General features: G+C 51.4%; 8 protein-coding genes across 9 annotated transcripts; 5 read left to right on the top strand and 3 right to left on the bottom strand.

Annotated features, from left to right (window-relative positions):
- Positions 1-1,698: 1,698 nt before the first annotated feature.
- Positions 1,699-3,446, top strand: PV10_05671 (uncharacterized protein; the record flags this gene model as incomplete). The annotated part of the gene is made up of 2 exons (XM_016370371.1): positions 1,699-1,920; positions 3,099-3,446. 2 exons carry the CDS (start codon positions 1,699-1,701, stop codon positions 3,444-3,446), a joined length of 570 nt encoding a protein of 189 aa, XP_016222664.1.
- Positions 3,447-3,661: 215 nt separating this feature from the next.
- PV10_05670 lies at positions 3,662-6,971 on the top strand. 2 transcript variants are annotated; one of them, XM_016370370.1, is made up of 2 exons: positions 3,662-4,741; positions 4,793-6,971. In XM_016370370.1, the coding sequence occupies exons 1-2, from the start codon at positions 4,264-4,266 to the stop codon at positions 6,517-6,519; spliced, it is 2,205 nt and encodes a 734-aa protein (XP_016222663.1). In that variant the 5' UTR covers positions 3,662-4,263; the 3' UTR covers positions 6,520-6,971. The 2 variants fall into 2 exon arrangements, with proteins under 2 accessions (XP_016222663.1, XP_016222662.1); XM_016370369.1 differs by having other exon boundaries at positions 3,662-6,971.
- A 4,620-nt stretch (positions 6,972-11,591) lies between these two features.
- Positions 11,592-12,812, top strand: PV10_05669 (uncharacterized protein; the record flags this gene model as incomplete). Its single annotated transcript, XM_016370368.1, has 1 exon — positions 11,592-12,812. The coding sequence occupies one exon, from the start codon at positions 11,592-11,594 to the stop codon at positions 12,810-12,812; it is 1,221 nt and encodes a 406-aa protein (XP_016222661.1).
- Positions 12,813-13,434: 622 nt separating this feature from the next.
- PV10_05668 (uncharacterized protein) lies at positions 13,435-16,854 on the bottom strand. The gene is made up of 4 exons (XM_016370367.1): positions 16,491-16,854; positions 15,520-16,433; positions 14,819-15,430; positions 13,435-14,743 (listed from the first exon to the last, which is right to left on the bottom strand). Exons 1-4 carry the CDS (start codon positions 16,563-16,565, stop codon positions 13,762-13,764), a joined length of 2,583 nt encoding a protein of 860 aa, XP_016222660.1. The 5' UTR covers positions 16,566-16,854; the 3' UTR covers positions 13,435-13,761.
- Positions 16,855-17,145: 291 nt separating this feature from the next.
- Positions 17,146-18,589, top strand: PV10_05667 (uncharacterized protein). Its single transcript, XM_016370366.1, has 3 exons — positions 17,146-17,351; positions 17,416-18,265; positions 18,319-18,589. Exons 1-3 carry the CDS (start codon positions 17,331-17,333, stop codon positions 18,417-18,419), a joined length of 972 nt encoding a protein of 323 aa, XP_016222659.1. The 5' UTR covers positions 17,146-17,330; the 3' UTR covers positions 18,420-18,589.
- Positions 18,590-18,899: 310 nt separating this feature from the next.
- On the top strand, positions 18,900-20,992 carry PV10_05666 (uncharacterized protein). Its single transcript, XM_016370365.1, has 2 exons — positions 18,900-19,331; positions 19,394-20,992. The coding sequence occupies exons 1-2, from the start codon at positions 18,995-18,997 to the stop codon at positions 20,386-20,388; spliced, it is 1,332 nt and encodes a 443-aa protein (XP_016222658.1). The 5' UTR covers positions 18,900-18,994; the 3' UTR covers positions 20,389-20,992.
- Positions 20,993-21,089: 97 nt separating this feature from the next.
- Positions 21,090-22,066, bottom strand: PV10_05665 (uncharacterized protein; the record flags this gene model as incomplete). Its single annotated transcript, XM_016370364.1, has 1 exon — positions 21,090-22,066. Exon 1 carries the CDS (start codon positions 21,966-21,968, stop codon positions 21,090-21,092), a length of 879 nt encoding a protein of 292 aa, XP_016222657.1. The 5' UTR covers positions 21,969-22,066.
- Positions 22,067-23,738: 1,672 nt separating this feature from the next.
- PV10_05664 (uncharacterized protein) lies at positions 23,739-25,005 on the bottom strand. The gene has a single exon (XM_016370363.1). It carries the CDS (start codon positions 24,929-24,931, stop codon positions 24,524-24,526), a length of 408 nt encoding a protein of 135 aa, XP_016222656.1. The 5' UTR covers positions 24,932-25,005; the 3' UTR covers positions 23,739-24,523.
- Positions 25,006-25,602: the final 597 nt, after the last annotated feature.

Here is a 25,602-nt window from a genome sequence, read left to right as displayed (position 1 = left end):
TGGCGTCTGCGACCGCAAATCATGGCGCCTGGGCGGTCAATGACATCAAAGGCTCAACAATCGCGGTCGAGGCCCGAGAGTCATGACGGAGCGTTCACCCCACGCAAATCGATATCTCCAGGCAGTCTCGAGACCGAGACGAGGCAGTACCGAGCTGTTCTTTTGCTGTAGGCGAATGCTGTGCTAAGGTACCTAAGTTAGGTCTGTCAGGTAGTTTAGGTAGATGGTTGGTGTCGGCATCTACCGTACAGCATACCTAACTTGCTCAGAGTATTGCAACTCCGTCCAATCGTGACAATGGTGACCTTGATGAGGCTGCGCGTGGCATTTCTCCATCAGCAATAGACACAGGTCAGTCTGGGGGAAGCGACATAGCACACCCCTGATCATGTCACTCGCCTAACCAAAAGAATTTGGATGGCTGAAAGGTAGTCCATCATAGGATCTTACTTGGAGCTGGCGCCGGGGGATATCCCAGGGCTCTTGTTCTTCCATCAGAGTTGAAACTATAGGGATTTTGGCTGGTCCCATTGACTGGACAAACAGTTCTAACAATCATGGCAACATCTTGTCAAGAAAGGCTGCAAGAAACTGGCAACGTGGTCCATCGCCATTGAACCTCGTCTCGACGTTTGAGACTGGTCACCGTTGGTAAATTGCCATCATATCCTATGATGCATGGAAACATCTTGTTGGACCCGGATATCCAACTTTGACAACTCATCGACACATTAGGAACGATCGCTGCCTTGATTGTCTTGTTTGGTTTAGAATCTCATGTCACGCATCCCAATCTGGAGGAACTTGTAGTCTCGAGGATCAGTGGACCCTCAACCATGTCGCAAGTCATTTCGATCTGCGAGGGCAAGAACATACGGATCCGTTCTCGGGTTCGTGTCCGGCTGCGAGTTAGACTTTGACCAAGTAACATTTTCACAACTTGGTACTAATGGGTTGTGTCTCTGTAGAAACGAAGCGTCGGTGCTCCGAGTCTTCATGGTGAGTCCCGAGATTGCTTCTGGTCAGCACAAGACAGATAGGATGTGTGTATGTATGTACATATGTACTCCCGACCACTCTCAATCTTTCGGAGACGGACCTGACTTGCCAAATCAATGCTACTCATTATTGCCTCAGGCACTCGACCTAGCGGGGTGGATCGTACCGTGTGGGTGCGCACGCATACACTAATAAATAAGTACGCATTAAGACGGTTTTGGCTCCGGTCCCCGCTCCAAAGTGTCGCCATGGGTTCTTTGGCCTGTCGAAGCCGGATTTACTCGAGGTGTGATTCGAGAAGCAATCCGACAATTCGCCTATACTCCGTGCAAAGTCAACTGTCATGACTAGGGATCCTGGGTCACTCAGAGACAAAGCTTCCCCTTCTCGAGTACCATGTCTTTTGATACGTGCCAATCTGTCGGACGCCCAGCCAGCCTCACGAGAAAAAGCACGTGAATATGCATACAATAGATAAGCCAATCTCTCGGGCTATTGATGCCATCTCGGAGGCTGTTGGCGAGCGATAAGTTTCGATCAGCACGATTTCGTTGGTGTCCACTCCTACCCAAATGTAGACGGGCGTATGCGTAGGTTAGAGTCAGGGAGAGTCACTTCTCCGGCGGATATCCAGGGGCCAGCCCCACGCCATGAATGCCGTGCTGGGGGTCCTAGGCCCCATTATGGTTGTTGATCAACATGAGTAGAAGGGTAGCCAAGGTCTTGCAAAACTTACCTGGTAAGCCTGGTACTACGTTAGGCCCCATGTTGCTCCCACCAGAGGACCGAGGGGCTCCTACCTATGCACTTGTGGGCATCGCCCTGCCTGGAACCGCCCACCTCGAAGCCCTCAAGGAGATAGTTGGTGGGCAAAATGGGTACACGGAGTTGGGCAGCCACAGCTCGCCCGCGAAGACCTTGGTTAGCAGCGAAGAGCTAGCGTTGACGATCGTTTTTGATTGTTTGATTTCAGATGGCGTACTGTTGCGTTTGTTATGGAGAACCAGCTGACACTTAGCTTCTGGGGATCTTGGTCTTAGGCATGTGTCTTTTGTACACAAAGCTGGAACAGTTGCATGGCCAACTCGAGGGGGATCTACTGTTTTCGTGAGCATGGAGAATAAGAACGGTATACGTATCCTCCGTATGTGATTCTCATGCTCTCGGCCGTCACGTGTGCATCACTGCAACTCTCAACGTGACGGTCACACCTGCCCTGTACATCATGTGTGTGGCACCTGCCCAATGCAGGTGCACATTTTCTTAATGCATTTTTCTCCTTCTCCCTCCTCCTCTTCAACTCAATCTTCACATCATTAGTCACACTACACTTTGGCTTTCGACCTCCGGGGGCTCGATGGCGCTTGAACGTAGCGTCATCTCCCCCCTGTCTCGCTAGCCAAGGGCATCGCGCGGATTCTCCGTCCCTACCCTGCGGGAAATAGTCAAAACACCCCCTACGAGTACAAGCCGCTGGAACCGCACACTACTGTACAGTGTGCGTGGGCAAAGCACGGCCAAATCGACTATGGTCCAGGTAAGGCGGGCCACCTCCAAGCAATGACGATGATCCTAAGTAGGGACCAAACCTCCCCAAGCCCCAGCCCTCGTCCCGAGTCGTACCAGCTAAGGAAAGCCGGACAGAATTACAGAGTACGCTAGGCAAAGGATCTGTCTCCCTCGCTCCTACGTCCCTACCCTGCGTACCAATCACCACTCAGCAACTTCATACTACTTGTGTGTGCAGCATTCCACAATCAAATCGTCGTGGCAGTGGGCACAAAGTTAAACACGAAAAACTGATTGAGACTTTGCTCCTAGAGAGACAAATCCCCGTCGAATCGACAATGACCCAGGTCCCTCGAGGTTGTGTGATCTTCCTACCCTCCACGATCTTGACGCTGTCACGCCGTTGGGCGATCTTGACAGCTACCTGTCAAACACACTGGCCACCGCAAGAACTCTCCTCGTGGCTTGCATGCTTGCTACTGGCTAGGCCCCTAGGCCTACGCTCTTCATCCCAAGTACTCCGTAGTTGCTGGTCGGCTGCCTGAGCCACAAAATGCAGGGCCAATGATGCCAAAACTAATCCACCTCAGGATCGGAGACCAGGGTCGTGTGTCTTTTCACCAGGCACAGATTATTACAAGGTTGGTGACCACTTCCCCCCTGGTTCCGCGTCCCTGGTTCCCGAGTACAAGGTCCCGGCTAGTGGCTTCCGCCCACGCAATGCACAGTCCCACTTGATGCATCTGCCATATCCACCGACCCACTCGACAAACCCTCCGTTCCTGACCATTATCGATCCCATCAAATCTCCTCGCCTGCTCCTTCACGATCCACCGATGCTGCGCTCTCCTCAGTCTCGCTCCCCTGTTGTCACTGCTGCAGATATGGGGATTCCTTCTGCGCCCGCTGTCTCAAGACGCGTTGATCCCGAAGCATAATCATACCCCCAAATATTATCCTTTCGGTGTCGTTGAGGGGACCCAACCCGTGTCCCGCCATCGCCTGCAGAGCCTTGCCGGCAGCTTGCACCTGTCCTCACCCTGGCTCTACGCCTCTAGCTGCTAGACTCTCCACGTCTCTGCATGTGGGAATACTTGCTCTCCTGGTACCTTCTCCATTGACCAACACGCTTTCTCACTCCACCTGCGTTGTTGGTTCTGCCAATGGTACAATTGCAAGTACAGCCCTAAGTAATATCTCTTTACCTCTCCCAGCTTTGGGATACTCTCTTCCTTCGATCTGTATATCAAATTCTGTGCCACTATCTTGTATCATCTCCTCTCCGGTGCTCGGGTTTCTGTTTGCTCTATTGTACTCAACAAGTTTTCGCTTGCCTTCATACCCCAGATTTGCCCCCTCGCTTCCTCGAACGGACTTCATATCACACTGAGCCGCAAGAGACGTTACCAGTCCCTCACATACCAAAACCGAGTCGACACACCTCGTCAATTGATGAAACCGTCTCTGTCTCCAAGCGTGGACGTCGAACCATGAGCCCCGCCTTGCCCAATCTGTCATGACCTTGAGCTATTCATGGTGTCTCCAGCACTACTAGTATCTGACGAAACGTTTCCCTCCATTCGACACTCGTCTTCGCCCTTCCTGTGGTCGTCCGAATCGACCTGGCCCCTCCTTGTTACATGCTCCATTTTCTTATCAGAGACGATTGCCCACTCAAAGTCGACTTTCCGCGAGTGAGTGACTCCAGCCAGTGGCCAGTGAGCCCCAGCTCAGCACCCCATCATACGAAGCCAGATGGGTCGTTTCATATGGGCCCAAGGACATTCAAAGCAGGGCAGTGATAAAATGCATGCCATCGCTCATGACTGGTTTTCCAAGGACGCTGCTGAACCTTCCCGACAAGCCCTCCACGACCTCAAGAAGGAGTATTTCGTCCCTTCAGCCGACAGCCGGGATGGATCACCTCGTCACAAGGGTCGATCAAGGTCAAATACGGTGAACTCATCACTATCTTTGTATGCCCGGTCGTTGTCGGATGTATCCAACGAGCACTCATCCCGTCCTGGTTCTCGCCAAAGTCTGGCAGGTACTACCCGGTCTCCTTCTGATCGCACTGAAAGTACCGCCAAAAATCTCATCTCCAGAGGGACTCGGATGCTCAAGCGTCAAGGCAGCATGCTCAATCTACTCCCGCTTCAGTCAGAACCTGCCCGGGGAGACAATCGCGAAGACCACGTCTCAACCCATCGCTTGTTCGCGGGCAGTCCGAAGCGTAAGTCGTCCGCCAGGGCTCATCTCACCACTTCTAATGGTGAAATGCCAGGGCCCGACCTGAAAAAGGCGATATCATCACCATTTGATTTTCAGCATCTCACTCATGCAGATCAAGCCCAATTCCAGAGGCTAAACACAGCCACCAAGACTCAGCTGGTGTCCGAGTTCCATGCCATTCGGTCGGAGCAACAAGCGGAGGATGTCGTCCGCGGCATCCCAACCTCAGATCTGCCTATTGCCACTTCCCAGTCGGAGGTCATCGTCGAGGAGCCCTTTGCTCCAAGGACCACCGACGTTCCAACGCTACCAACTACACCTACGCGGCCTCTGCCACCGCCCAAGGATGGGTTACTGTCCCCCTTCAGCCCTCCAGAATTTCGCATGTCTCGTTCAATGGAAAATTTCTCTCGACCAACAAGGTTATCTATCATTGCAAGTGATTTGAATCCTCATCACGACCTTTCGCAACTCTCGTTCATGAATCCAATCAATCGGAACAGCATTATTGGAAAGCCACTTCCCCTCGTCCCAGATGCAGTTCACGCAGTGTCGACCCGAGATGACATTGCACTTCCGTTGCGGACTATTCCTCTTCCATCGCCACCAAAGTTGGTGACAGAGGTGATACCGGAGGAAGAAGAAGATAAAACCATTCTCATATCTGTTCATTCGCCAGTAGCTCCTCAACCGATGTCTCTTCGCGGGGCTCAAAGTCCTTCCGCAAATCAGGTCTCACCGAACATGCGGAGAATAAGTCAATCGTCTGATGAAATGCGATTCGACCGGGCTTACGACAATGTCATGTCCATGGTTACTGCCGACGACATCCCCAGCACTCCTGTTTCTCCTGGGCCGCAAGGTGCTAATAGTGAGGAATCGCTGTCTCTGGGCGTGCAGCAGGCCGACATGGAGAGCTGGGAGGATGCGATTGATTATTCGTGGGACCATCCAACGGATGATGATCATTTCCCAGAAAGTGGGTCAGGCAAGCCCATCAACGCTGCTCCTCACTCGCTTGGGCGGCTCCCTCAGGACAGGTTCCTGCTCATTGAACAGGCCACTACAGAAGATGCTTCGTCCTCGGCGTCGACTCCTCTTATGATGCAAGCGACTACCAAGGCACCTCTTACCAGGCTCGGCCTGGTCCCGTCTGCATCCTTCGATGAGCCTGCTTCGCCACTGCTGGGGCTGGGGATTGATGCACTAACAACCTTTCCGTCGGTATCTCCTCCCCAGAAAATGACTAGTGTCGTTGATGGGCATGACATGGCTGTGGAAGCTGCCTCAGACTACAGACGAAGCCCAAAGTCGACCATGAGCAAGTCAAGCTCACAAGAAAGCATTATCCTTTCGATAGCGTCGTCAATCGCAGGTACTCACCGGTCTTCGAATTCCAGCACTAGTCTGTCAGACTTTGCCCACCTTGCCAACTTTGGAGATGCAATGGACAAGCTGGACACTGAATCGACAAGCATAGCCCCAGTGGACGAGGTGGAAAGGATCAGCAAAGAGACTATCCGCGACAGCTCTCAAACTAGCCCCTCGACGCCTGCGAGTCAACCTGATGAATGCACAGAAGGAGCCTCAGCCCCGTGTGGAATTGAGGAAATGTGGTCAGGTTCAAGAATCACTATTCCTGACCGAAAATCTTCAATCTCCGCCGGCGATGCTACCAAGGCAATGGGTGGCCGTAGAAGAGCCAACACTGGGAGCTCGCGTCCACGACGCAACACCCGAGTATCGTACTCGCTGTTTCCAACAACGACATCCACTTGAAAAGAAGCTTCCATTTGTGTTGACATGGATAGCCTGCAAGGCATGAGGTAGCTGGGGATGGTCTGACTGTTTTGCAATTTTTAACGATTTATGATTGGTGGTTTCCACTGCGCGCACGATGATGAATCAACTCATGTTTTAGACAATTTCCTTTTGGGGAGGGTGACATACTAGATCCAAAGCACACTGTATCAAGACGATGCCAATCTGGAGGCTGGAAAGGATCAAGAGCCGGCCTGGTCGGTTCGAGTTACTGCCAGGGGTGGGGCGATTTTTTTTTTTGAGGGAGACTCTATAGATAGACCTGCAGGATTGCTGGGGGCTGCGATAGCCCATGGAAAAGCGTTCCGAGTCGTGTGTTTTTCACACCTAGATAGGATTAGGCAGGCTCAAAGGGTCTGTGCCAACACATCAATACATGGATGGCATGGAGTCTACCCCTTCATCGAGAGACCCTTAAGTCACACTGGGGGCTTTTCGAGAATCCCAAGCTGTGAACGTGCATCGGCAAACCCAATATGGTGCCCGAGCATCACAGTACTGGTCACTAGGAAAAGAGGAATCATCATGCCTCCGTCTTTCAAGAGGTATGTAAAGTGAATATCTACAGAGCAGAATAGAGAGTTGATACTGTAGTATTAAGCTGCAAGAGGTGTCACGTGCTCCGTCTGGCATTTTCCTCTTCCACTCGCCCTGGGTTCCGGCAATTCACAGATCCGTGCAACAAGACGTTGAATTCAAACGTCTCAAACCCGTCGCATTTGAGGATTTGTTTTTCATCAGCCTGATCAATTTCGCTTTGGTCTCGACGCAACAACAATAGTCTTGGGTCGTGACCCTAGTTACAGCAGGTTGCAACTTACGACAGCCCCTGTAAGTGGACAAAAGATACTGTAGTCCTTGCCGCGCTTATGTCGCAATGTTTGTCGGCGATCGGCATGGCAATTTGTTCTGGCGCGATGGTGCCAGGGTCAACGGCGGCCAAATTGCAAGCGAGGAGAGTCAGCAACCCCTGTCGAAACTGGGACCTGGACTTGGTCGCGAATTCCACCGGATTGCTTCATACTTACGATAGCTCCATTCATCAGTCATCACATCGATGCCGATGCTCTACAACAGTGTCCTTGTCCCTCTCGTCCTCGTCATGCCACAGACAGTTGGCTGGATTATCAACGTTGACAGCGACGAGAAACAGAGATGAAGAGGCGCATTACTGGCAAGGCGGAGAATCACCAAGGAACTTTGTGCTCTCATCATGACACGTTATTCGTTTTCAGTCGAGAGTTTTCATGCCTAGAGCTCGTACTGAGGCCTTTGAGCATCCAAGCGACTTCAATAGTCTGAGTTGAGGACATGTATCATGCGAAGTCAAGATTCGCTCTGCACGGTCAATTACGAACCCGCTAACAGCTCGTGCAGAGGGAGCTAGGAAATGATTCTGACCATTCAAGGAGACCCGGTCTTTCCATAAAGCAGCTACAGGTAGGTGCATTTCAACAGGCTTGGGGATTTCCTGGCCGGCTTCCCAGAGAGGGTTTTTGGGGTTGGAAACTTGATCCCAGAGAGTGTTAGCACGTCGAAATTCTCTTTCTTCAGAAGGTATATGCTAGTCCTCCGTGTCCCAAGCAGGGATTTTCTCAACATTGACAAATGCAGCATATGGAGTGAGCATTAATCCTTGGTGCATGCTGACCGATTGACGAATGGGAGTGTTTCGCATCGTGAAACCTGGGACGACTCACAAGGGACGAGACAGTCTGATCTAACATGTGCCGGAGCAGCAGGCGGCAGACCGTCTCGGCTCCTCGGCCTGCACCAACCCCCTCTACGACTCCTTACGGCATGCATTGTCATGGAAAATCTGGTAGGTGCATGACGCCCGAGTACGTAATGTTCCAACAGACGACCAGGTTTGTTTCGCCAATTCTCTTGAGTCGGCCATCGCCGTGGGACTGACCAGTCGGTCGAAAGTCGAACGATGATTAGGCCTGCCGCAACGCTGCAACGCTGCAATGCAGAATATCAGTGGCACCGCGAGGGTCCCCTTGGGCTGTCTCGGGCTTACTCGAGGCGTCGCAGCCGTGTCCTTCATAGTTAGGAGATGCAGGAATGAAGCATCTCGTAAAGCAGCTGCGGCTTGAACTGCAGCCCTTGGAAGATGGACAAGATGGCTGGCTGGCTTTTGCAGTTGCCGTCCGAGCCGACCATAATCTTCCCGCGAACTTCTCGAAACCCGTTATCCTGTCATTTGGACGAGGAGCTGGGTGGGCAGCGATTGCCCCAGACCACCCACTTTTGGGACACCACTGGATTGGCCACCCCCCTGACGAATTAAAACCATTCGGATATCTGGAACAGTCCGCAATCTTGAGGTTCGATACCGTGATGGTGAGTCCATATTGGCCTCTGGCAATGAGAATGAGAATTGCAAAGAGTCTTGCTGACTTGAGTCTGATTTTGCCTCTGCTAGCGAGATCAAAGGTCGTACTTTGTCTGATACAGGTCTCAAATGATGGGTCAATTGTCATGACGATTCCTCGAGCAATGAGGTAGAACGCTTGTGAGACATGAGCAGAGACATGTACACATTTCACAGCAGAAGCAGCAGCACCAGCTACCGCTTTTCTATTCCATTTGACCTGTAGCTGGGAATGATTGTGCCTACTGATCATGATATCGCATAACTTGAAGCATATTCAATATCTCGTGGCTGGTGCAAGCGTGTCTTCTGAAAAGGCTTGTTACTCCCTTCTGAGAGACGCGGTTCTCTAGCTATTACTCTATGCCTCTAGGGATAGCCTGCCATCCTGGCTCAATCTCAATCTGTCGTGCGGTCTGAATACAATATCTCAACCCAGCCTTCACCATCCATTGGCTCCTATTTGTCCATCCCTCAGCTTCACAGGCTTGCATATACTCAAACCTTCCCTCTGCGATGACAGAAGGCCTGGGCAGAAAGATGTCTTTATATCTCACCCTCGAATTGTTATGGTTCTCCTACTGTCTCATCGTCAGGCACTGCCTCTCGAGTCCTTCCCCTGTCTATCGATAGGATTCATCGAGTTGTAAAGATTGGTTAGGAGACACGCACTAACTATACAGAGAGCTTGAAAAAGAGAAAGAGCACAGCTTTGTCCGGAGTTCAAGTGAAACAGATACTGGGAGACCACGACAGCAGCGTCTCTACAGGCGTTTATGTGCATATGAATGCCATCTTGTCACAACTTCACGGCCTTAGACCGCGAACTGTGTCTCCTTGGATGAGGATGGAAGCTATGGCTGTATGTCTTCTATATATGTACTTGGTAAGTTCAGCAGGTCTGCTTCCACTGGCTTGGGCAGGCACTTAGTGGGTCGGGTGCCGTTGTTGAAAGCAGAGCAGGCGCAGCGCCAGTGTCATGATTCTCTGCTGTCTCACTAAACTCATCTCACCACGAACACGAGAGAGGGAGAGAGAGAGAGAGAGAGAGAGAGAGAGAGAGAGAGAGAGAAATTCAATGTCTACCTAGTTGCAAGACACAGCTCCTGCCATCTCACAGCTCCTTCCGACCAGCCGGCGTAACAGGCAGGCAGATATCAAGTCCTGCAGGAGCAATGGTGACCAGGTTCAGGTCACATTAGGAAGGGGCGATGATCCAACACAACGATTGGATGGATATCTTTCTGTCTCCTCCATCATTCGTCGTGTTTCGGCCATCGAGAATGCTAAATCTCGCAGACCTGATAATGGCTGTGGAGGACTCCTCGATCGATGTGCACTTCAAGGATTGAACACCCAACTCGGGGTTTTGGGCTACTGTTCAACGGGGGTGGCGTGTCTGCACCTGCCTGAGTAGGCCACACGGGACCGGCAGGAGAATCATCCTACGACTCCGAATGACCTGATGTGAAGGTTCTGGGTCAGGGTGGTGATTGTGGTTATTTCGTGGTGTGGCTCGGGAAGACGACGTCTGAGGGTACGTGTTCATGGGCATCATGGGTATGATGAATCTGACAAGCAACATTCAAAATTACGAGATTATGGGGCATATCTCACTCCTGACCTCGTAAACTACCTTCTCGAGACGCCGGAGAGTTAAAAGTCGTCGCCAAGTCATGACGAACATCGAGGGCTGTGCTGTCGTACGTATGTAGAAGCATTAAAGTTTTAGACGTAAGGACTACTTATTTATAACCAACAGACCAAAGAAGAAGACCACTCTCGATTCAGCGGAATATCATCATTCCGATGATATATCACCTCCCATGGCTTAGTAAAAGCTACCTGACATCCCAAAGCAGACTAAAGAACGAGAGTGATGAAAATGAAAGTCGGGCAGTGGTGGCGCAGGGTGCGTGATGGAGGTCAGCGATGGAGAGTTTGGTATCGACAAGAAGATAATCTAACGACATATGGATTAGCTCAAAACAGGAGTCAATCTGGTTGGTTGAGACATGAGCCTTGGTGCTTGGTCGTTCCTGCCATTCGGTGATCTTGCCACCAGCATTCGTCAACGTTCCTTCCCAGAGATCGCAGACTGAGGCCGCATCGCTTAATATGATTGGACCATCTTGACCCCCCATATCTCCATGCCATCTTTATGAAACGCTTCTCTGACCACGACCTCCCCAAGAGATCTTATCCTCATTATCCTCACCATCCACTCTTTCGGCCGCGTCACGCGTGCATTAACATGCCTTAGATTCGCAGCCTGCCACTCCCACTGTTTGCTGGCAAGGGCTTCGGGCGCACCATGAAACGGCTCCATCCTACTTTCTCTCATTAGCATTTCCACACCAATCCATGACGACTCACTCCGCCTCCGCGTTTACAGACGCATGTGCTTCAGCTGTATAGAAGTCATATATATCCGTGCAACATTCTTTGTTTCTTTCCATGCGACCCATCATTATTGACCTGAGCAAGACGATTGGCGAATACTTGATCAGAGCCAACCAACGATATCGTTCATCCATATCAGCGTCCTTCTTCACCAGCACGCGCCCCGCACCTTGGCTTTTTCGACCCCCGTTGACGAGATTGAAGCAGAAGAATCATCAACAGTTGGGGACTATCACCTCCTCAATAAGCCATGGTCGCAAGAATGGGCAACCTGTCCGCCCTCAAGGACTTCATCTCCTTCTTGTCCACTGTACGAGGTGACATCTCTCATATTACCGCCCCGCCATTCATCTTAGCACCCTCTTCTCTCATCGAATTTCCATCTTATCTAGCCGAGCGACCTGCTCTGTTTGTCGCCTCCGCTCATGAAGATACTCCTGAAAGACGTCTTTTGTGCGTCCTAAAGCATTATCTCTCTTGTTTGCAACGCCAGTATTATGTTGGACGAACCGTCAAAGAGGGCCTCAAGAAGCCATTAAATCCTTTCCTTGGAGAGCTCTTCTTCTGCGAATATACCCAACTCGACCTGGACGATGAGAAGTCGTCTGCTGCCTCCGTTAGAGTCATTTCTGAGCAGGTTTCACATCACCCGCCAACTACGGCCTGTTATCTCTCTTCAGACGAACACGGTGTTCATGCCGAGGCATATTCCACTCAAGTCACAACCCTTTCTGGAACATCGGTTCTGATCCGGCAGTCTGGCCACGCCGTGGTCACCATTGACAAGTTTAACGAGAGGTATCTGATTCCCTTACCGGATGTCACTGCTCGTAGTGTCATAACAGGCATGCCATGGCCAGAATTGAACGACACATACAAGGTCATCGCCTCAAGTGGTTTCACTGCCCAAATCCGGTTCATTGGGAAAGGCTTTTGGGGAGGCGAGCGGAATTGCTTCGAAGCCTCCATCTACAAGACCAATGACTCTTCTGCAACGCCCATCTTCACCCTGCGTGGGAGCTGGAGTTCCCGATTCCAAATCTTTGACGCCGAGGGCAACGAGATCGATTCTTTTGACCTTGCTGATCCTCAAAATCAACCGGCACCCATGATTATTCGACCTATCCAAGACCAAGATCCTTGGGAGTCACGAAATGCATGGGGTCCGACTTTTGACGCCATCCGCAAGGTGAATCATTCTGCTGTCGTCGAGCAGAAGTCGAAACTTGAGACCGCTCAGAGGCATATGAGGAAAAAGGAGCATACAGAGGGGAGGAAGTGGGAGTCGACATTCTTCGAAAGGCGGAATGACACTAAATCCGATATGGTCGAGGATTTACTTGAGCAGCTGAGTCCTAGTGAGGCCCACAGAATGCGCGGCAAGAATGGCTGCTGGAGATTCAGCAAGGAGAAAGAGCAAAGATGGAAGGCTGGTCAAGGCCCATTCCGGCCCAAGACTCCTTTTGGATGAAGCGAGCGACCCGGAACCACCCACATTATATTATCGTCCTTGGCTCCCTTACGACTACGGTCATTGTGCAACGAAGGGCCATTCCCCAACCTAGGGTTTCACAATCACCTAGAACTGAGACAGCTTCCTAAATCTAGACAACACTAACATATAGCGACGGCGCATTTTCGAAGGCTCTATCCTCAATTCCACCGAGAAGACCACAGTTGCTTGACTTGGGGCCGACATGCGGATAGCGGCAGAAGCAGCTTGGAGCACACCTTCTCCGGCCGGAGTGTCTATTGGGAGGGGAAGTGCATTGCTACTTCAGGGGATGTATGGTGGAAGTCTGTATGACCAAGTCAAGACCCAATGGTTTCGGAATATTTCTCCGAGTAGAAGACTTGCGAGTGCAAGGCAAGGCAAGGCAAGGCAAGGCAAGGCAAGGCAGTTGAGATCCAGTCGGAAGTTTGGCAGAAGTGAGGCAGTTCCTGCCGTGCTTGGAGCCCCGGGTGTGATGGATACAGTTCCTGCCTTGCTTTGTCCAGATGACATATGTATGACACTTCCTCCTGCAGCGGCAGGTGCGATGGATGTCGTTCAGAATGCCCAGTTTGGGCAGTCACGGGCGAAGGCGAGCGAGCACTTGCTTGGCCCGCATCAATTCTCCTCGAACAAACATGACTCAACCGCTATTTCTCAGAATCCATGAGATTCCCATTCTCTCTGCCTTCTTCTTTACACTACTACGCAGTTTTGTCGGAGCACCCATGATCGTGTCTGAGATGTCATATAATCATCCTTTCATATGCAGTCACTCGGCGCCGGCATGACAAAATCCTCTTCCTAAGTCCCAACCTGCCTTGGGACGCCATGAGCCCAACAAGAACCTCAAATCAAGTCGTTATCGAGATATATATCCAAGCCTCCCGCTGCAACAACATATTTATCAGTCACCCCAAACGCTCGTTCAAACCTCCATGACTTCGTCCTGCCAACCCCATTGTTCCCTCAGATCCTTGAGCCGTTGCGCTGTCGACAGCCCTGTATCCTTTTCAACATTATGGAGTAGGTCTACCACCACTTTTCGGTCCTGGTCCTCTTCAAAGCAGACCCCGGCCAAGTATAGCGAATGCACCATCTGCCGGCTAACCGCTGGGGGAGGCTTGCCCAATGCAATGCCACAAATCCGCCGACTGTGGTGCTCCGATTCTTCCGACACCTTCCGGAACATCTGCAGTCGTTTGGCCAGATGCTTTGCGTCCTTCTCATCGACGGGCTGGTTGAGCACCAAAAGAATCTGCGCAAAATGATACAATTGCAACGCCGCCGCGCACAACGGCACGCTGTAATACAATTTCACAAACCGATTCTTGTGTTCTTCTGTCGGCTCAGAATCACTCTGTGCAGTCGTGCTCATCGTTGCATAAGGCTGAAACGTAAACGGAAGACTGTCGTACCATTCCTGGAGTTGCTGTCGCAGATGACCCCATTTTTCGATCCGTTGTTGAATCGACCTTCCCGCTGAGGGCGCACCGCGGGGTCCTCGGATCCCGCTGCCAGGCACACCGGATGGTGGTACTTGGTCGTCCTGTGGAGCGATGAAATTCATCACGCGAAGCACAATCCAGATGAGTGAGCAAGCTACCGAATCTTCTCTATCGCTAGGCAGATACGACAACCCAGCATTGGTCGTCGTCTGCGCCCCATATGTCAACACACCTTGTTCCGTGACCGACAGTCCAGCCGCGCGCCACATGGTCAGGTTTTCCGTGTCAAGGCGGGTCTTGGAATTGTTCACGTACGCCGCAATGTAGTCGGCGCGGGCAAAGTTCCAAAACGCAGCCCTACCTGCTTTCATCGAGATATAAGGATCTCCTCTGGGCCGCGGAGCAGACATGGCTTGAGGGAGGATCTTCGCCTCCAGCAGAGCCTTGAACCCGTCGAGATGCCTAAACATACGGTTAGTGGCAACTTTCAGTCACCCGGCGGCGAACGTGACAGCGAGAGTGGGTAATATTGCTTACTGCGACCACCCATCTGTAGACGAATCCAGCGTTTCATACAGCGACAAAACCGAAATAGCGGCCAGCAATGGTTCCATATCTGCCCCGTGCGATTGTTCTTGGAGTCGACGACGCTTATTCGGCGAGTTGAAACTCTTGTGGCTGTCTTGCGCGGACTCAGAGAAGTTCCGAAGAGCATTGTATCGTGAGGCGTGGCCCGTCAAGCTAGTCAGATCATTCCCTGGGTTGTTCAACCATCGCTGAAGGAAGATCCTTAGGTACGAGATCCCTCGGTCGTAGTAGTTGGCAGCTTTGTAAAACCAGTCGGCCGGTTGCATTCCTACGTTGGCCGAGTCTATTATTGGCAGGAGATGAGCCAAATCCTCTCGAGGGGCTTTGTTGGCTATCAGCTGCCCAATTTGGTTGGCAGCTACCGCTGCCATGGCCGACCGTAACATGACATTCTGGACAGCCTTGACAGGGACAATCCGGCTGAAGTAGGTATCTAGGTCAAATAAGTCAAGCCAGGGAGATATGGCCTGTACAAAGTGCCGTGTCAAGCAAGTTAACTCGGTAGTCCGCTCATTGAGGTATTTTTGACTATATTCAGTGCGTTTACGGCGCCCTTCAGATCTAAAAAACGGCGTCGTGGTTAGCCACAAATTTCAGTATGTCTTTGATTCCACCTGGATATGGATGGACCAAGAGCAGATGACACTCACCCATCAGTAGATGCTGACCTGCCGCCAATCGATGCATAGTCACTGGTCAGAAAGTCGTCGTCGGTCTCAGGCTCCGCAGCATCCGATGCAATGACCGGAAGACCAGGGATGAAACCGCAGGCATTGTTACCGTTTGCGTAGTACATGTCAATGTCAAGGTCAAAATAGTCATCGTCGACGGAATAGTCGAGTGAAATCTCCGAAGGTGCATACTGTTGTTGACCACGGAGAAGTTTCGCGGTTGGATGCTCGGTTGGCTCGGGTTGTCCTTGATCTGCGTACCGACCAAGGTCGTGCCTGAAAGGCGGGAGCGTATTGGCAACAGTCGGTAGAGCAAGAGGCGGGCTCCCTTGTTGGACTGGCTGTACCGGCTGGACAGGCTGTACCGTGGCAGCATATGATGGGACTGAATTGGACAGGAAGTCAAAGGTAGAGTACCTGGAATTACCCAAAGGACTCGGCTTGAATGTGTTTGCGGGGAAGGCCGATGTCAGTGCCGGCGAGGGGGTCAGAGGTGGGAGGATGTTTGATAGTTTGGGGCTTTGATCCCGTGAAGGAGAGGAATATTGTTGTGTACCGGGCGACGTGTTGTCGGCCAGAATACCGGAGAGGAATCTAGAGGAGACCTGGGATGGCGATGTGGGCGTTGGAATGGAGGTTAGGCCTGTTCTCTGATATGGAGGCATTGTGTTCGCCGGGAGGTCGTGGCCATTGGAATTAGGATTTGGACTGGGTTCGGGGTTGGGATTGGGCAATGAATTGGAATTGGAATTGGAACTGGCATTCTGGAAAGCCCCGTCATACTTTCTTCGAACCTTGGCCCCTTCATCAAGGAATTTCCGCTCGAGGTCGTAACCCGTGCATGGTCGCCCAAGCTTCTCACATCGAAAGCACCCCGGGAGTTTCTTGTCACACTGGAGGAATGGAGTGAGTTTGCAGTGGTCTGACTAGGCCAAAGAGGGCGGGCATACCTTGACGCGGCGGAGCCGGCATGAGTTACAAGCACGATCGGCGTGTAACGAAGTATCCGTGGCTTCAGTCTCCATGCGAACTGGTGAGCCTAGTTAGACTGAAAAGCCTGACCAGCAGAAGACTTTCGGAATGGACGATTGTAAGGATGGTTCATGGGAGGAGGTCTCGTAGGAAGACTTCCTTGCCGGCCAATGCATGCGACAATGGGGTTCCAAGTAGAGGATGCTAGCTTGAAGTGGGAATGGAGGCCATGGATAATGCTTGGACCAGTAGCGGAGGTTTCGGGCATTGGAAAGCAGAAATCGTGATAGGATCCAGTACAAAGCGATGACTGATCTTCATCGATGGACGCCGTTGATGACTCCTCACAAAAGTCAACTAGTGGTCTGACGATAATATAAAGTAAGTGCGAGATTTAGCCAGTAGGCGTTGAAGCATTGTCAGCACGCAACGCCCAAAGCCTCGCATACTCAGTCGCACCTCCTCTCAATAATAATTCTAAGGGTCAGACCGTCACAATGTCAAAGCGGGGAAAGGGCGAACCTCGAGGCGAATGCCCGCATTCTGCACGTGATGCAGAGATGTTTGGTGAGCCTTACAAGCTTCCGATCTCGCCTCTTGGGATGAAGAAGGGGATTGCTCGCTCCTTTCAACCTCAAACAAACATCACAGTCCGCATCTTGCCAGATATAATATCTACGTGCCCTCGCCTTTCAAGATCTGGGTCTCTTTTTTAGTGTCGCTCGCACAGGCACGAATGTGGGATCACCGCCCTTCGCTCGCGCCTGCTTCTTCCGGATTCTCTCGCCCATGACTACCTTTTGTGGTTAGGCAGAGCAATGTCTCTGACCATCCAACGAGTGAGTCTCTCTTGACTTCATGTCATTCTCATGAGTCGTCTGTCGTGATACTGACCTTCACTAGCTGTTCATCTACCCTGTGAAATCCCTGCCTCCCGTCGAGGTATCCTCCGTCGAGCTCACCAACGAGGGTTTACGCTTCGACCGGAGTTTTGTTCTCGTCACCCCTCCAGAGGATGACACCAGACTGGCCAAGTTCCTCACCATCAAAAAGGTCTTCAAACTATGTCTCTTTAAGCCTGTGATCGACGAATCATGGACCAAGTTGACCATCACTCACATCCATGCACAACCGCCTTCTTCAATCACCATACCCTTGACCCCATCCCCTTTGTCCCTACTCCAGAATCAGACATACGAGGTCAGCATCTTTGGAACCACTGCTGTCGGCATCGATCTGGGCGATGAACCTGCAGCCTTCTTCTCAAAGCATCTCGATCAAGAGGTGAGGTTGCTGACCATCGGTGGCACCGGTCGCCGTGACATCCCAGGCGCCGCCTACGTTCCTACGCAGAGAGATGCTCTTTCTCTTGCAATTCGAGATGGTCTTCAGCCCCAGCGGATTCGGTTTGCCGATGCTGCGCCGTTGCTCATTACATCCACTGCATCCGAAGCTGATGTCAGGTCACGGCTGCCCATTCAACATCAGAACGAAGATGTGATTCTGCGCCTTCGCCCAAACATCCACATCGATGTTCAGGGTCAACTCCCTGCCTATGATGAGGACAATTGGGCTTCATTGCTGGTCCGATCCAAATTGGACGAGGCCCAAGAAGTCTCTATTAAATGCATCTTTCGTACGGTCCGTTGCCTCAGCTTGAATGCTGACCCGGAAACCGGCGAGATGATCAATAGGGATCGCCAACTATATGGCCTTCTGGCAAAAGATAGGAGAGTCAACGACAAGTTTCCACGTAAGTTCTTCTCCTCTTTTCTTCAGCAGAATGGATGATTGATAGTGTAACAGATAAGCCCGTCTTTGGGCAGTACGCTTTCGCTGGTCCTTCTGGAGCAATCCTTCGGACTGGAGACAAAGTACAAGTGATGGAGAGAGTACAACGTGATTAATCACAAGATCTGATAATTAGCCAGCAACATCCATTTTTTTTATGGTTCTCAGACCATGGATTTCCATAGTTCACTTTGAACCAAGAAGGAAGATTTGGGAATAATGTGGGAATTGATTACATATAGATTTCTAGCCTCGACGTTGATATGCACTTTGATTTTATATGAAGTAAAAGTACTGTAACTTGTCTAAGGTACCTGACTTAGAACTGATTGTAGCCCTTGGTGCCTGGGCGTGCCTAAGGTACCTAGGTACCTATGTACCTTACCTTGACAGGGGAAAGCATCACTGCGAACCTTAGGCGGAAGTTGGGGCTGGCTCTTACTGCGGTCCTGGCCGAGGGGCGCCTACGCACAGACTTTTAGGCTTCTCGGCGCCCTCTGTGCTGTCCAACCCCCCCAATACGAGCTTCTCTCATTGTGGAGAGCGATGGATAACCAACCATCTCATCCATCCTCCAACTCATCTGGACGTCAGTCCCCTTTTGAACCCTCCCTGCACCTCCGCTCATTCCTGCTGTACTCTTCAAGGAGGCATCTTACATGGATCGACTTCGCCTTCTACACGAATTACGATGTTGAGCGGCATCCTGCTCTTCAATCAGAAGGGCGAGAACCTCATTTTCCGGGCATTTCGGCCTGACTGTCGCCCCCGTCTCGCCGACATCTTTCGCATTCAAGTCATCTCGAATGCACAAGTCAGATCTCCCATCCTCACTCTCGGCTCCACCACTTTTAGCCACGTCAAGCATGAAAACATATACATCGTGGCCGTCACCAAAAGTAACGCCAACGCCGCTGTCGTCTTTGAATTCATCTACAGATTTATAGGACTGGGCAAACAGTACTTTGGCAAGTTCGACGAGGATGCCATCAAGAACAATTTCGTCCTTGTCTACGAGCTCCTCGATGGTATGTCTTGTCCTGACGCGCGAGTCTTGCTCTGTGCATCGTTGCCCCTAACCTGCGCTCAGAAATCCTCGATTTTGGCTATCCTCAGAACACCGATGCCGATGTCCTCAAGATGTACATCACGCCCGACAACATCTCGTCCGCCATCCGGTCCGTGTCGGCGGCTCCGAGCGACCTATCCAAAATCACCATGCAGGCCACGGGCGCGCAGTCTTGGAGAAGAGGAGACATAAAATACCGCAAGAACGAAGCTTTCGTCGATGTCATCGAAGATGTCAATCTGTTGATGAGTGCCACCGGCACCGTTCTACGTGCAGATGTGACCGGTCAGATCGTCATGAGAGCATACCTCAGCGGCACTCCGGAATGTAAATTTGGTCTCAATGACCAGTTGGTTCTTGGGCAGAGTGGACAGGCGGATGGCCCGGTTGGTAATTCAGACGGCAACCGCAAAGCCACCCGGGCCGCAGCAGGCTCGGTCACGTTGGAAGATTGTCAGTTTCATCAGTGTGTCCAGCTGGGCAAATTCGAGACCGATCGAACCATCTCATTTGTTCCGCCAGATGGGGAATTCGAGTTGATGAGATATCGAGCGGTTGAAAATGTCAATCTCCCATTCAAGGTCCACGCCATCGTCCGGGAAGTAGGGACGACCAAAGTCGAGTACAGCATTGCCGTCAAGGCCAACTACGGTAGCAAACTCTTTGCTACTAATGTTGTCGTGCGAATCCCCACACCCTTAAACACAGCCAACATTAGCGAGCGAAGCACGCAGGGAAAAGCCAAATACGAGCCCGAGAGCAATTGTATTGTGTGGAAGATTGCTAGATTCGTCGGTGGCAGCGAATTTGTCCTGAGTGCTGAAGCGCATCTGACCAGCATGACCAACCAAAAGGCCTGGTCGCGACCTCCCTTGAGCCTCAATTTTTCCCTTCTGATGTTTACGAGTTCTGGATTGTTGGTCCGATACTTGAAGGTGTTTGAAAAGAACAACTACAGCAGTGTCAAATGGGTCCGGTACATGACAAAAGCGGGTAGCTACGAGGTTCGATTTTGAGCGATCTTTTTTCTTGTCAACGAAGAGGCTGGCTCGGCCATATCATGTGACAAAGATCACGTCTGTTTGTTCAACAACATGAGATACGATGTGTCACATTCCCTCGAATCTCCCTGCTGCCGACGATTCTCGAAACTCTGCCTGGAGGGCAGATCAAGACAAACATTTCTTTCCGCCAGGGCGTACGGGGAATTAGTTCGAAAGTGTCCTGGCATTTTCTAGACCGTTGCATTGGTTGGCGGTGCTTTGAACTTGCATCCTCTCCCCTGAGGAATCGGCCTCCGTCGTTTGTCCAATTCCAGGTCAGCCCCAATCCGCACGAAATTGCGGGGCGATGACCTACTATAGGTATAGACCGGACCGCGCTGCAAATAATTTGGCAAATCGAGGGAAATGAAAATGGTAGACAGCTCAGCATCATGATGGTCTGATTTGGAAGGTTTCCCATCCATGCCGCCTTGACGACGACACTTGGACCGTCTGTCGCTCTCTCTGGAGCTGGCAGAATGGTCGTCTATGTATGTATATGGTTATAGTAAGGACATTCAAGAACAAATCCGGGTATCTAGACAAAATCAATGCCGGTATCCTCGGCTCTAGATCGGTTCAAATACATTCCTCTGCGCAATGCCCAAGGCTGAGGTAATGACACAGCGGGACAGGAATGAACAAGACGACAACGTCTATCCCTACAGCTTCGATCACCAAGAAGCAATGTCTAAATCAGGTCTGTGGGTTCTGCCGCCTCTCCTTAAACCCACATTGCCTTCTCCGACCAAAAGACTCCAGCGCCGGCCCAGACTGTCTTTGTCCTTGCCCAGCCGCCTGGCGCAGTCGTTCCAGTCGCGCTTGGACAGGCGGAGCTTCTCTAGCACCATCTCCACGAGTATCCGATCGTCATCGACAGACCATCCGGCGTCGTCGATCGAGGGCGACGAGCCATATGCTGAATCGCCATCGCCGTCGCGGTCGACGGTCGAAGATTCAAGATTCCGGGGTGGACTGATGACTGTAGGCATATTTAGATCTTCTTGGTCCGTCAGACATTCCTCGAGAGGTGTCTCTAGAGCGCGGAAGTCATCGGCGGAAAGGCCCAGGGGCATGGCCAAAGGGACACGCCGTCGCCGCTTCGGTGTCCGTAATCGCGGTGGGGTCCGTTGGCCCAGCTCGAACTGGTCTTGCATCACTGTGTCGGCACAATTCAAGTCTTGTTCAAATGTGCTTCGCCGTCTCTTATTTGCGCCACGACAGGCTTGCGCGGGTCTGGATTCGTGTTGCTCATCTCGTTGGACTCGCGAGATGCGTCGAGGTCGCGCAGGTTGTTGTACAGGCGCGAATGGGTTGGCGAGCTCCCGTGTCAATTGTGGGGTGTTTGATTGAGCGAGGGATGGTGATTGTGAGCCGAGAATGGCGTGAAGGGCGCGACAGCTCGAGGCGATGGGGTTTGCGCCGTGAGGTGGCTGCGATGAGGTGGACGCCTGCGGTTGAAAGACTCCGAACGAAGGTAGCTTTGGTCGCATCAGAGGTCTGGTGGTCTCTGAGAAGGCTGCATCGCAGCCCAGGGTAGATGGGAGTAGCATGGCCAATGCGCTGGCCGGGGGGACGGTGTCGGGTTGGTGACGTGCTGCGCTGGTCGATGCGCAGAACGACAGCTGCGACTGCTCCGGGCTGGTCGCTCACCGGGTGGTAGGCGTGGAGTCAGGGATTAGAAAGGTGAACGAGGTCTCTACGCGCATCAATGCGCACGAGCCTGTGATCAGTTGATTTTGAGGCGACGTGAGGGCAGAGGATGGGTCGAATCCAGTCGTATGTATGACCTGTGTGTGGTGGAGGGAGAACAGAGAGAAAGAGAGAGTTTGGGATGAACGGGATCATCCATACTGCCCGAAACCTGACAGTCTGTGGATAAGGTCCACTGCGACGGCGCGCTCCCGCTGCCAGCAGGCGGATGGGATCCATCAGACTCTGTTGTTGAACGCTGTTTGGATGGACTGCAGTCTTGGGCGATTGGACCCAGGGGCCTATCTTGGCTGATCTGATCGACCTCTCAGCGTGTTTGAAAGTCTCCGAACTCGTCTCGCCTACAGGTTTGGGTGCATTTTTAGTGTCCTGTTCGAGAGTCGAGACCCTGCCCGGTGAGGTTGATCAGAGTTCGAGAGACAGGGGTTTTGCCCTTTGGGGGTGGGCGTGAGACACCCCCGACTGTCCCATATTCGTCATCTCAGTTGGAGCTCTTCGCTGCTGATAACGTTAGAAGAGTTACCTCCAATTCCAGCAGAGCTCCATTCTACCAAGTATGAACTGAATGTCAAAGCTAATAATAGTGCCCTACGTCCAACAAATGCGCCGGAGTGAATACTTTGTCCTTCATTTCAGAAAATGGGCAGCACCTTGTACCGTTCGATCCCCAAGAATGTATGACGCGTGACCCAGACTCAAACTGGTCGATGTCCAACCAAAACATCGATGTGAGGCCCGACACGCGGGAAGGTTGGACGATCATGGGACCCAATGTGCCTTCCCTAGACTGTAGCAGATCTACTTGGACGTTCCAGAAATTGGCCATGTTTTCTTCAGTGCCAAAAGCCAACAAACCTTTTCGTATCGTCATAACGGTCATGCATCGAACTCTGTCATCGGCCGATCCCACGACAGTGTTCCTATCATCAACTTGGTTCACGCTGCCAATCAAGCTCGGCGGGATAGTATCGATTGGCTTGAAGGCGGCATGGCTGGGGAAGTTTCCTGCACTTTGCGCTGCCGTGGTCGAGGGATCCTGACCTTGGACCTGGTGATAGCTTGGGGGTGACGGACATGGGTCTGCATCAGATGACCGCTCGTTGATTCTGTTGCAGGTTTCAGATAGCCTGGAGGACTGCTGAAGAGGTGACTGGTCGGTGACCAACCAAGATTGCTCGCCGGTTTGCAAGTCGTTAGCCTGGTCATCGATGCCTCTCAAATTGAGGTTTCCGTCCAGATTAGGAAGCTCAATTTACGCGCGACGCGTTCACGCGTTGAAGCTAGTCCAGATAAGGTTTAGTCATGTCTGCGTTATCAAAGACCAAGCATTTCATCATGTGATGTGTGCGTCCCCTCCCTTTATCTTCATGTCCAAACCCTTCTCCTACTGAGTAGAGAAGGCTACTGTCACTCCGAGATCCACCAAAGTGTCGAGTCTGGAGCTTTTCTGGATATAGAACGGTTGCGGAGCCACGGGTGGAGCCTCTTGAGTGCCTTCAGAAGCTGCCACAGGTATCTACGAGCATCTCGACGGAGATCGGTTCTGGAGCCAGGAATTGAGATCTTGTCGCCCAACTTTGGGGCTGGGGGAAACATAGTTCATTGGATTACATGATTCATGAAAAGTCTAATTGGATCCTTTGTTAAACTATGATTCAAATCGCTGTAGGATCGGCCCGTCTGTAGCATATCAACCCAACCCCACCATTGTTGACCCTTTGACCTTGACATGATTGCACATAATCAGGTGTCGAACTTAATGCGGCCTTTGCCATGCGGTAGGCTCCGAAGGCATAGAGTATGGTCCAGTCTGCGGTCGAATCTGGAGGATGTTGACGGTTTTTGTAATCGACCTTTGCGAGACAAGATTCCCAAGATAGAGCAGGTAGACTCTCGTGACTTTTGACAGGATTAGTTTTGAGACCGGACCAAATTGTTCTCGCTCAGAAATTCAAAGGTGTCGAGTTCAAGGTCAATGCCGCGCTCTGGAGAATGGAGTAGGCACGCGGTACTGGTTCGTGAGGTCTTTGGCCCAAATCTCCCAAACTCGCGCAGGCCAATGCCCGTCTCTAGCGCAATATAGTGGCAATCTTGAGTCTAGTATTCCACAGCAGCGTAGGAGACTGCTGATGGATATGCTTGAGGCCAAGATGAGACATCTGAAGATATGATGCTTCTGCTTCACTCATGATCTTCTCAAGTATATTAGACAGGGGCTGTGCCGCCCAGTTTGCGGTAGGAGGGGTCATTTTGCTCCGAGAGTGGTTTCGTAGGTATTCTCTGCAGGTCATTGTCCACATCCCCGTGGTAGAAAGGTTCCTGAATTTTGAACATGTGCCTCGAAGCAGTGTTGGATCATGTTGACCTGTTTACACCGCAATGTCGATCAGTGACTTCAGCGAGATTTCTTCGAAGCCATCTTTGCCTTGCGTGCACGCTCAGAAGAGAAGACCATCTGATTTCTCGGCTTTCTTTTTGACACCTTGTGAATTTTGTTTGCGGCGATACGCTTTTTTTCAGCCTTTTTGGACCTGACAGGTTGTGCCTCTTGACCATCAAGGTCCATGTCTTGATCATTGTCCTTGGTTAAAGATTGTTGGTCTTTTTTCTGGTCCTTTTCTCTTTGTACTGAAGCGCTGTCAACTTCCATAATTTTGTCATCGGTAGGTCGAGATTTGGCGGCCAGTTCTTGAAGTTTTGCAGAAAGCCTTGCGGTTCGAGCGTCTGCTGCAGGACCAAACACTCTTTTGCGAAGGTTAGCATTGTTACGCTTCGTGTCAGAGGAACGGGCAGATTTTGCCATGGTGAAAAGAAGGACAGTGGTATACTCTGTTGACAATGTTGAGGGCAGGAGAATAATGTCGTGTTGCAAGCGAGGGAATCAGAACAGCCAGGAAAAATAAAAAAAGTATCCAAGCATGCGATTAGGTATTGAACCACTAGTAAGCTTAGTTCAGTGACCCACTAAGCACAACGAAGAGGGGCCCGAGGGGCCGGGGCAGGTCGCTGGGGGAAAGCAAGGTAAGCCCGCAGAGACTGCAACACCGTTAGTTCATTATTAGTATTATTATTGAGTCTTCATACATCTGCTGCCTCTACCTTAGATACCTACTTTGACTGCTCCCTATCGGCATCTCCCACACGGTCCATAAAATCATTCAACCATAAGTGATGTCTCCTCTTTGTTAGACAAGCAGTCGAGATGGGTATTGCATGTAGACTGGGCACAATCAATCGCAACATTCATCAATTGTCTTGACTTCAAAGACTTGTTTGATATTTGCTTACAGGAGGATTGCCTGTAGAAGTACTAGGTACGTATAATACTTACCTACGGAGGAATACATGATCTCTCTCTACGAACCTTGTTCAGGTCAAAAGGTGTGAGAGTAACGAGGAATCCACCACAGAACCTCTTAGTGCTGTTGCGGCCAGTAACGTGGAAGCCCATTGAGACTGTGGCCACCCGGGAAT

The sequence above is a fragment of the Exophiala mesophila genome (assembly GCF_000836275.1).
Source record: "Exophiala mesophila strain CBS 40295 unplaced genomic scaffold supercont1.4, whole genome shotgun sequence".
Taxonomy (NCBI): Eukaryota; Fungi; Ascomycota; class Eurotiomycetes; order Chaetothyriales; family Herpotrichiellaceae; genus Exophiala; species Exophiala mesophila.
Note: the sequence above shows the minus strand (reverse complement) of the source record. Positions and strands in the feature narration are given on the sequence as shown.